At 39.1% G+C, this 11,381-nt stretch overlaps 2 protein-coding genes across 2 annotated transcripts; one reads left to right on the top strand and one right to left on the bottom strand.

Moving 5' to 3' along the window:
• Positions 1–534: 534 nt before the first annotated feature.
• Positions 535–4,086, bottom strand: smim10l3 (small integral membrane protein 10 like 3). Its single transcript, XM_080774890.1, has 2 exons — positions 3,698–4,086; positions 535–3,493 (listed from the first exon to the last, which is right to left on the bottom strand). Exons 1-2 carry the CDS (start codon positions 3,875–3,877, stop codon positions 3,473–3,475), a joined length of 201 nt encoding a protein of 66 aa, XP_080631016.1. The 5' UTR covers positions 3,878–4,086; the 3' UTR covers positions 535–3,472.
• A 727-nt stretch (positions 4,087–4,813) lies between these two features.
• On the top strand, positions 4,814–10,431 carry LOC308323213 (ras-related C3 botulinum toxin substrate 1-like). Its single transcript, XM_080774889.1, has 6 exons — positions 4,814–5,187; positions 6,388–6,459; positions 7,173–7,290; positions 7,546–7,608; positions 8,250–8,409; positions 8,721–10,431. Exons 1-6 carry the CDS (start codon positions 5,153–5,155, stop codon positions 8,849–8,851), a joined length of 579 nt encoding a protein of 192 aa, XP_080631015.1. The 5' UTR covers positions 4,814–5,152; the 3' UTR covers positions 8,852–10,431.
• Positions 10,432–11,381: the final 950 nt, after the last annotated feature.

The following is an 11,381-nucleotide window of genomic DNA, read 5'->3' as shown; positions in this document are numbered from 1 at the left end:
GGATGTGTGGAAGATAAAACATTGTGAAGAGTTGCTGCCATCGTGTGACCAAACTTGGAAACACAACTGAATGACCAGGGAAAATAACAGAACAGGCTGCCTGGGGCAGGGAAAATAACAGAACAAGCTGCCTGTGACCAGTGAAAATAACAGAACAGGCCGACTGGGGCTGGCTGTGTTTTAGGGAAAATAACAGAACAGGCTGCCTGAGGCTGGCTGTGTTTTAGGGGAAATAACAGAACAGGCTGCCTGTGTTTTAGGGCGAATTGTAACTTCATCAGTTCCTCCAATAATGCACAATAAGGATGACCCATGTCTATCAGATATTTCAACTCCAAAAATTCTAATTAAAACTGATTCTTTACACATGCTGAATTTCAACCAACTGGACAGACTAGTGTAGTAGTGTACCCATGCATTGCATAGCAGGATGAAGCTAGTTGTAGCCTACATTGGACCACGATGGAAACAAGTCCATAGGACTTTTATCGTTATCTGTTTAACCCACATTTCTGACTGTACCCTGTGCTGTTTACATTTCTGTCTAATAAAGTATTCAGCAATCAATCAATTAAAAAATAGAGTTTTAAGTTTGCAAAATCTCTGCCACACCACAGTAAATATTTTTGTACTATAATGCAGATGATAAATTCCTTTTAAAAACAGTACAGATACTCCATAGTTCAGGGGTGCCCAAAGGGTAGATCGTGATCTACCAGTAGATCACAAAGGCTGTTCAGGTAGATCACATGAGATGGACCTAAAACAAATTTAGGAAAAAAAGGCCACTTGAATTAAGGTGACTTCATTGATTGACATCAGGGCCAGTCAGCTCAAAACCCACAATGCAATTGTGGCTGTTCACAAACGTCATGTTATACAAAACAAAACAATACCAATTCTATTTTACCTCTCCATTTCCCTTTCCGAGTGTTGTCTTATGCAACGCCAGTGCCGCTATTCCAAAGCCCCTTCAGGTACATTTTTTAAATATTTTCAGCACTGGAATATTTTTTGTGGTGGGTAGATCTTGTTGAGCTGGTCAGTTTGAAAGTAGATCTCAAGTAATCTCATAGTTGATTCACCCACAGTGATATAGTGGAGTACAGAAATGTGCAAAACCACATCCATGCATAGCCAAATGCATCCCTGGTCATCCTACAAAATAGATCCAGACTCTTATTCTAATGGCAATTTACCTTTTGAACATAAAATATCTACTGTATAATAGCCAATCTACAAGCTTACAACACAAGGATTTTAAGCTACGAATATCAATTTCTTAAAAACAAAAAAGGTTGCCTATGACTTGCTCAAAATAGGGAAGCCAGGTTGAAAGTTTTATGGAGCTCTTAGTGGGAAAGGACATACCAAGGCTCATACCAAGCCTCATTCTTTTTTTTGGTTGCACCAGCTTGATCATATCAATCTTCACATGCACTGGATATCTTTGCAAAACTATTCTGCGAACACCAACAGGCTGAATTCGCCAGCATCATGCATCACAGGCATGTACTGTAGATCTGATCAACTTCATGTAACCAAGAAAGCAATGTTACTCAAACCTCAGTGTCCAAGATGCCGATGACAACATTCCAGAGAACCTGTGTTTTATGCCACACTGGAAATACAAATAGTTTATTCATAGTTTTAGATGTTCCTCATATCACATAAAAACCCAGATTTTTCTCAATGAATCCTGTGGTATTAAGAACTGATATGGTACTAGCTTTTCTTCTCATTATGTCCATAACAAATGAATAAGTGCTGCTATTTCAGCCAGAGATGGTGCAGATCCCACTCTTGAAACCACACATGCAGTACCCCTGGCCTCAAATGCTGAATCTCTCATCTCTACTGTCTCAGTTTCGTGATTAGTTCAACAACAAAATATACCAAAGGGAGAAAGCAGCCTACTTTCCTTAAAGAAGCAGAAATTTAAAAAAAAGATGTGTTGAGACATTTGCCCTTTAAATCCGCCATGCTCAGTACTGTAGCTGTGGTCATCTGGCTTTCCAAATTAGTATCAATAAATGCACACATTTTGAACATATAAGTGGCTCTAACAAATCATTTAACAACATAAGCCCTGTATACCGTCATACAATGAATAGCAAAATAGCCAATCTAACAGCTCACAAAGCATGGTATTGATGCTTTGTGAGCTTGTAGATTGGCTATTTTTGCTACTTTTAAAAAACATTTGAAAAACATTTAAGTTATTACAGTAAAATGTTTGATCACCAAGTGTCATTTGATGATACTCAATAGTAAAAAACAATCATTCCACTCTTATTTTCTGGGGGGGAGATGGGTACAGGCGGAAATGGATTATTTTTTACAATTTATTATTTCCAAAATTAAATTATCCTTGCTCCTAAAATGTCAGGATAATTGACAAAACAAAAACCCACAAATGCATCGCACAAGCATCAGCCACAGAAAGAATCAAGTGTGTGTGTGTGTGTGTGGGGTGTGGGTGATAACACTTTGAGTGATAAACCTGTGCTGAAAGATAAAGTGGACATGCAGTGATGATTAGGCTTTTCCTTACTCTTGGAAATTTGAGGAAAACATTTGCAGAGATTAAAAAGAAAAAAAAAACAGATACATTTTATTTACTACCCTGCTCTGGTCCTTATACAGCCACCCCTCCTTGCAAACCATTTAAATTATTTGGGGGAGGGGGGGGAATCAACTGAGGACATAAAACATGCTGGTTTCTGTCATGCAGTGGATCTGTGGATGCATATATTTTGACAAGAGCAAGTTCAATGGCTCCAGATTTATTGATTTGGAAGACATTTTAACACTTAAGTTTTATGCCAGTGTCATCGAAACAAGCAACAATTTTCAATTAATAACTTGTCATGGTGTGGCGTGTTGTGGGTGAGCTTTGTAGATCTTTTTTTTTTTTGCAGGTTGAATGATTGTGCCTATAATGACAGGCCCAAAAAGGGGATGCCAGGGTGAAAGTGGTTAAATGTGAAGCCTTTAAGTAACATCGATGTCAACCGCCCTAGTAAGAGCAACTAGAAAATGAAAAAAATATTTGAAAGCAACATTCTCATCAATTCTCCTCCACAGTCAATGTTACAAATTACAAAGACAGAAAAGGCAGTGTACAATTCCTCTTTTCCCTGTACTGGACGAGTGTGGCACTAAAATCTCCAATGGCATGTTAAAACTGTGACTGGGAGTTGTGGTCCCTGTCCTCACAGTTCACAACTGGTGCCAGCTAATGTTGATGGCATCACCAGGGTGTCCTTCCTTCACAAAGGCACTGGGCTCCTATGACACAGTGCAAATCAGACACCAGCCATGTCACTTTGTGCATTGTCATACCTACTGGTGGAACCAGTGTCTGTCTTCCTCCACATTTCTTCGCGCTGTCAGCTTGTGTTCTTCAGTGGCTGCACACTGACAATGCTCACACTGGCATACAGTACATCGAGCGAGGCCTTGAGTAGACTCAGTGAATTTCGATATGGACCTGTGAAAATAAAATGAACACATGGTTGCCAGACTTGAAAAGAAAGAGACAAAGACTCACTGTATGTGTGTAACGTTACTTCAGCTATGAAGTATGAAGACGCATTTTAGGAACATGATGTAACTTTAGATTCAATTTATCACAACCAGAGTGTGTACTGTACTATGATACTATCTACTCTAAATGTGACTCTTTAGTCTTTACCTGCAATCTCACGTTGAACATCATCGAGGCGATGAGGTATATATATGGGAATCTGATTCGCAGTCGCCATGCGAGATCAAAAAATATCATCAAAGTTCTCGTCAGCCCTTTGGAAAACACCCCATAGGTCCGACCAGCGGACCCCGAAAATCGCAGCACTAAATACGACAGACCCGCCATAGACGAAGTCTGTCGTACAAATCCTTCCGTGCGCTTTGATGTGTTACGAACGATCAAACAAACCTAGCAAACTGGCGAATGATGTTTGAAATCTCATAATTCTATCGTTTATGTTGTCCGTGGCAATGCATTGTACCTACTCCACCCCGAAGCAGAAATGGGTATTCGGTATCTTCCCGTTCTGGTCATATGGAGGATTTATAATGATGTGACTCACGGAAGTTGATTTGTGTGTCACACTCAAAAGAGCCCGGGCGGCTTTCGACAGTCACCCATTTGTTGCATATAACTCTGATACTCTGAATAATTTAGCTCCGTTTGGAACTAATGTATTTTATGTTATTTCAATATCTTAATCGGAATAAGTAAAGACATATTTTAATCAAATAAAATGCATATAAATTGTCGTAAAATAGTGCTTAAACCCAATCCTCTTGACCTCTTTTCAATAAATTACTAAAGAAATTGCGTATGAATTTCCGAAATGTACGTTGATATAAAACCAAAATAAGCCGAGCCAAATAACGGCGTCAGATAATTAAAGGTAATCTTGTATAAATAAAAAAAATCGCGTAATGAGCGTGACGTAGGGGGCTCGAAAAGAAATAAAGGAAAAAAGCAACACCGTCGTTTATGTTGCCTAATCCAGAGGGAGGAATAATTCGGGTCCAATTTAGAATAGATGATATAATTGACCATGTAAAATGAATTATTTGGACTGTTACAGTGTACACTGCAAGTCTGCATAGAGTTATCTAAAAAGTTTGAGTGGGCGTATCCCATACAGCTAGATTGTGTCGCTCGTCAGAAAGCACAGATCTTCAAACTATCAACGCGTCGCAAAGCCCTGACATTGCTACGCGTGGTTAGCTTGTAGATCTGTTCTTTTTGGCGATAACCCGGATGCAGCCCGTGTCGGCTCGTCATACTGTTTTCCCTTCCTTCTCAGGGGTGGTGGCCGCTCGCTCGCTCCGCTGTTTTCGCTCCGTAGCTTTAAACACGGGAAGCATGGGAATGTTGCGACGAGGGAATTCATAAGTAAACTCCTCTTAAAAACAAAACAAACTATTGGATAAGTTACTGAACGCGCTCGACAGGCCACGTTTACTTGGACATCTTTCGTAGCATAAACCGGCGAGCTCTCTCTTTCTCTGTCTCTCTCCGAGTCTCATCGGGACGTTTCACCCGGCGAGGGGAGCGAAGCTCGGACAAAGAGAAAGGACTTGTGAGCTAAACGTTAGCCGAGTACCGAGCTAACTTAGCAGCTAAGCTAACATGCAGGCCATAAAGTGTGTAGTGGTCGGGGACGGGTAAGTTGACCGAATTGAAAGTTGTGATTTGTGCCTCTTCCTCCCTTTGTTGTCGGATAAATATAAACATAACATGGCTCTGGCTGATATGGAAAAGTCAAATAATACTTACAGGTTTGATCAAAGTACCTCCATAAGAGTCGATATCGTTAATATTTTGATGACTTTACATATTATTTACACAGTGAGAGTTTCGGTAAATAATCGCCACTAATGCCTCATAACTAACTGGGTAACGGCAAACAATATAGCAGCTAGGTTAGCTCAGAAAATTGCATCACTTTAACAGCCTTTTAAAGCAAGAACATAACATTCACGCGATGTTATCTGCAATCACACGGCACACACTTGATAGCAAACCATTAGGGTGGAGGCTGTGATACTTATTGAATCTGAAATGAGTCATGGGTGGAAGGTTCTGAGTTGTTGGGAAATCTCTCACTTATCCCATTTAAATCCTCTGTAAGATTAATACTGGATGGTAATTGGACAATACTGTATCTCGGCTATCCTTCTTAAACAGCCAGATGGTTTTAATGCCTTATTTGTCCGTCGTTGCAGTTTGCAAAGTTCAGCTTTATCTCAGTCAGTCTGTGGTGCCGTTACTATCATATGTCTATATTATTATTCCATAATTGCTCGTCCGTTGGTGATGTCAGAGGGTTTTAGCTCCGGGCTCACAAATAATGATAGTAAAACGGGGTCAAGAATGAGCTCCAGCTGTTTTGCTTCTAATATGTGGGAGGTGACAACCTCCTGTTCTGGGTGTGGTGGATACCACAGCACAAGAGTCATTGATGGGAATGTAACAGTTCTTATTTTGCATCTTATTCTTGGCAAATAATGCTGCTGATGGCTACGATTTCATTATAAACGGACACAAAATGGTTCTTATTGACAGTTTGATTTTCAACACTGGCTGTGTTTGTGTGCACGTGCCTTTACAAAATCTTTTGATACACAAAAGGTGTCAATAAAATAACTATACTGTAGTCTGTACTCTACTACAAATGTCTGCATTCACAAGTGCCATAATTCGACTATAATGGAAGAGGTAGTGGTACTTGAGTGACTGTAGAGAGAGGAGCATCGTGAATTTGAGCACAGAAATGAAACAAAGTGCTTGTTATTTGATAGATAATGCTATTGTTGCTAAAATAAGACTGACATCATTTATTTTTTCTTCCATCACCCTTCCAGCGCTGTGGGTAAGACCTGCCTGCTCATCAGCTACACCACCAATGCCTTCCCCGGGGAGTATATCCCCACAGTGTGAGTATGACACTCCTTGGACCACTAAGACATTTTGCAGTCACACCTTGTTTGCCTAATGCCTAACATTTACAATAGATAAGGTTGCTGACAAAAATGAAGTCAGTTTATCTTCAATTGTTTTGGTTTAGTAATGGAAATGTGGTTGTAAAAATCTGGTAAATTTATAGTGATATGACTAAGTCAAGACTGTAGATTTGAATCCCATTTGGGTCCATGACCAAGTTATTGTGTTTAAGTAAAATACAAACAATGTGTGCTAAAACAGATGGCAATTATTGATACCCTAGGTATAATTGAAATGATATTGCGCAGCCCTAAGTTATGTGGATGATGCAACGCTGATTACGGAAACCAATGGAGAAATTAATGCTTTTGAATCTTATGAGGAAATCTTGTACCATATCAGCGTCCAGTAGTGCCTGTCTCCGAGCTGTATCGCTCTGTTTGCATACAGATGCATGGAAAGTGCTTGATAAACATAATTATTATAATAGGCAAAATTTCAAGAAAACCGAATAGGTGCCGGGGAAAAAAACCCCATATGTCATTCAAACTTGGGATAGATTTAGCCTACATTGTAGAAATAACATTGGGCTTGTGTTAATGTACACTTAAGTTGCCACATTAACCTATACCTATACCTACACTAAAAAAATACCTTTTCCATTGATGTGAAATTTAATTTAATGACATTTATCACTTTCTGGCAGCTTTGACAACTACTCTGCCAATGTGATGGTGGATGGTAAGCCAGTGAACTTGGGCCTTTGGGATACAGCGGGACAGGAAGACTATGACAGACTTCGCCCACTTTCTTATCCACAGACGGTACAGTAAAATAGATGGCAACATATCATATTTCACCCATCACACCATTCTTTGCCAGTAAGGGCAGATTTTGATGTAAAATATACGCAAGAACCATATGGGACAGAGTGGCATTTGTAGTGAGAATGGAATAATTAACTTAACGAAAGAAAATGTCACACTACTCTGCATATAATGAACAACACAGTCTGTCGCTAGTCTGAGAATTAAGTGATTTTGGCATGGGTTCTGATTGTCACATGTGTGTCTCACCAGGATGTGTTCCTCATCTGTTTTTCCCTCGTGAGTCCTGCCTCATTTGAAAATGTCCGTGCCAAGGTGAGTCTATCTGCTTGGTGAGGTATTAAGATACAAAATAATCTACATTGTTTGTGTGAATTGTGAACACACTATGAAAATTAATATAATAGTTTAATCAGACAAAGTGCCAGTCTTGCCAAAGGTTAAACACAAACATTCAAAGTGCTGTTTGAACCCATTTTTCTATTATGCAATATTCATGACTAGGGCTGGGTGCAATAAACGTAATGCCGCCATACCGTGGTTGTGTAAGGCATACCGCGGTAACAAGTTCATAACGACTATTTTTGTATTTCATATTTTATCCCACGATTTTGTAACCCAAAGCTTGCCTAAGCTCCCTCTGCCAACCTGGGGAGAGCCAGAAGACTGAGCTCATGCTTCCTTCAATGCATGAGGAGTGAGCAGGCTGCTTACTGCGCCACCGTGCTCCTTATATATTATTATATATATTAAAAAATTGAGGTATCGCTCAATCCCTCTATACTGTCTGTAAACAGTGATATATTACCGGCTTACCGCCATACCACCCAAGCCCTATTCACGACTAGAGTTAAAATAAATTTCTGTTGGATTTCCGCTTATGTGGTGTTTATTTTGATAACACAAAATAGCCTTGGAATAGCTCTGTTCAAATCCTGACTGTGATCTCTGTGCAGTGGTATCCAGAGGTGAGGCACCACTGTCCCAATACCCCTATCATCCTAGTGGGAACCAAGTTGGATCTAAGAGATGACAAGGACACCATTGAAAAGTTGAAGGAGAAGAAACTCTCTCCCATCACCTATCCTCAAGGCCTTGCCATGGCAAAAGAGATCGGTATGACGACTGTTCATATTACTTCGTTCTCTTATGTAATTGTATTTTTGCTATCCCGAATAAGTTGAAATGACACTGATGTTATGCCTAACATCTAATACAAATCTTAATGAAAATATAATAATAATTAGAACCCCTGTCCTATGATACAACATAATAACATAACATATTCTTTAGTTTTGGGTCTGGGAGGCAAAATCTCATCAAATGGTGGTCTGTGGCTCAAATGATAAATAATGGTCCTATGAAAAGCACTAGCCTAAGTACAGATAATCAACTGAACTGGCAATTGTTCTTTCTTGTTCCTCCAGGTGCCGTAAAGTACCTGGAGTGCTCAGCTCTGACTCAGCGTGGCCTTAAAACTGTGTTTGACGAGGCCATCCGGGCTGTCCTCTGCCCCCCGCCCGTCAAGAAGAAGAGGAGGAAGTGCTCCCTCCTCTAAGACGTCACAGGAAAGGATATGGGGAGGGAACATGACCGCTAGTGATGAGGGGAGAGAGGGACACAGGAAAAAAAACAAAACACGAATACATACCACACAGTTATACAAAAGCAACATGCTTCAGACTCTTTCCTTCCGTAATGATGTAGTAATAGATAGAAGTTGTATCAACGGTTTCTTTAAAAAAAATGTTTTAACATGGTTAGGGCTACGAGAAGTGTTTCAATTATGATAGGCCTTAGTGATTTCCTTATACCAACCATATACAAGTACATATACACACAAACTATGAAATTCCTGAGGCCTTCTAAAAATGTATGGGAACTTTTGTAAAATGGACCGTGGAATGTTTTGTAACTTCTTGTCCTTCCACCGGTAATCTATCTTGTTTGTTTACAGTCTCGGAGGCTTGTGTTGAGTGTAGAGAAATGTTGCCAAATACATTCTGTAGATAATTACATGCTGTATTTCAGCAGACAAGGAAACCTTCGTTGTATTGTCTCAACATCTGCACCTTTTTAAAATACAGCCAACAGTTTTGCGTAATGGACTGCATTTAGCAGTTAATTTACTTCATTCAGCTGCATGATTATGGTATGGATCATAATTGACATTAGTGAGGGTAGCCACATGTGTAATGACTTTATGAACGAAGGAGCTTGAAGTAAACATCTGTGAAGTTCTATTTGCCTCAAATTGCTCTTAATGTACCATAGTAATATTTTTATCGGCAGTGCTCTCATTGGTTTCTATAACTACAGTGATTTGTGTGGTCGAGTTCATTTACTGTATGTAAAGTGAACAAGGCTCATATTGGGACACAATTCTGTTTATGTTGTCAATGCTGAAAATAAGGGCTGGGAATAAGTCTGCTGTTGCCAATAATGCTATTAATTACTCTTTAAAACACAATGATACAGTATTTCATGGGTTTGCTTCCCTTTGGGCCTGACTTGTTTGGGTTTTTGTGCATCAAAGTCGAACACCTTTCAATGGTCTTTGGGCATTTATCAGACATCTTTTGTGCGGCACATTCTTTATTTGTGATTGGCACATTTTGACTTTTGTAGCATCACTACTGGCTAAGCAATGTCGCTAGAGCATTTATACCTGAGAATAACAGTAACAAAGCTACTGTCAAGTTAGTGTAGTGTACAGCATACTCATCCTTTGTTATAATCATATTGACTATTTTGTATCATTGTTGCTCTTCACAGAAGTTACACATCACTCACTGTATTGTCAAACTAACACTATGAATATACTGTTTATTACCTCTTAATGCTACCTTAATCTCCCTACAAGCCTAGCTTTTTGTAATTAATGCCGATAGCATGTATGTGCAACATATACTGAAGACTAAGATTAGAAACGCTACAGTTATATATATATTTTTTTGCATATTTTCAAATGTATTTGAACTACTAGATCAGGGGTAAAGCACATGATGTTATTAAACTGTATTGTATTCCGACATCAAGTAGTGCTTCAGTTCAAGCCAATGTTGTGACCCTTTAGTTTTATGGAAAGCTATTGTCACTTTTTTGAAAAAGCCAATAAATTTAAATGAAAATTACTATCATGTTTGTTATCGGGTTATAAAATGTGAAGGTATAGAAACCACAGTTCACACAACACAAAGGTTTACGGCCAAACCGTATCACTCACGAAAGAGGAAGAAGCCAGCACCCAACAATGTCCTAGTTATACATTTATTTGCTTCACTGGGACCAACACAAATGTTTCAGCTAGCCAGCCTTCATCGGCGTTTGCCATCTAGTCTCTGGGACTTGCATTTCCAAAGGAAGTGTTTGAAATAGTTAAATTTAATAGATTGTTAAATAGTAAATTACAAAAGTTTGATTAAGATGGTAAAGTCTTAATGGGTTAAAAAAAAAGGTTTGCAATATTTAACTTTAATGAATGTGGAATATATGAGGAATATAGTATAACAAGTATAACATTTTGAATTACATTATGGGGAGAAAAAAGATTTTCCAACAATATTCCATTTATAAAATTTACTGCAACTTCAAAGAGAAATTCTGCAGACATTGAGACATACTATATATATTCTCAGTAAGATCCTTCAAGATCTCCATTGTGCTAAGCTTAAAGGAGTAGTTCACCCAAAAAGTGACTTGTTTTCTATCAATTACACACCATGACATCTAGTAGTACTACACACCAGGCCTTGACTTGGAACCCCCAGGGGAAGACGAAGAGGACAGCTCACATCAGCTCCCTGTATTTCCTGCACGACTTGCGGCACCAAGCCATGCTACTCACTTCCTTGTTTAGGAACTATACCAGAGAATAATTTGATGACTGGGTCATCGTTCAATAGGAGACTCAATACCTTGGGGTATGCATGGAGTGTGTATTCTGTGTAATTGATACTACTCCAATGTAAGGATTAACCGGCACTTAAATACACTGCTTTTGGCATTTTTAAACCATTTCTAAATTCTGGTCTCTGCATTCCAAAGAGTTGAGTATTTTAACTGAAAATAAATTAGGCTTCTTTCTG

Source organism: Protomyctophum bolini, assembly GCF_963924005.1.
Source record: "Protomyctophum bolini genome assembly, chromosome: 11".
In the NCBI taxonomy this organism is placed as follows: domain Eukaryota; kingdom Metazoa; phylum Chordata; class Actinopteri; order Myctophiformes; family Myctophidae; genus Protomyctophum; species Protomyctophum bolini.
This window is presented reverse-complemented; position numbering and strand designations above follow the sequence as displayed.

Excerpts from the sequence above, each read along its gene's own strand:
- LOC308323213 (XM_080774889.1), top strand. The coding sequence starts at position 5,153 with ATGCAGGCCATAAAGTGTGTAGTGGTCGGGGACGG. Across the intron at positions 6,460-7,172 it reads GGGGAGTATATCCCCACAGT|CTTTGACAACTACTCTGCCA; the intron begins GTGAGTATGACA and ends ACTTTCTGGCAG. Across the intron at positions 8,410-8,720 it reads TGCCATGGCAAAAGAGATCG|GTGCCGTAAAGTACCTGGAG; the intron begins GTATGACGACTG and ends TTGTTCCTCCAG.
- smim10l3 (XM_080774890.1), bottom strand. The coding sequence starts at position 3,877 with ATGGCGGGTCTGTCGTATTTAGTGCTGCGATTTTCGGGGTCCGCTGGT. Across the intron at positions 3,494-3,697 it reads TGTTCAACGTGAGATTGCAG|GTCCATATCGAAATTCACTG; the intron begins GTAAAGACTAAA and ends TTATTTTCACAG.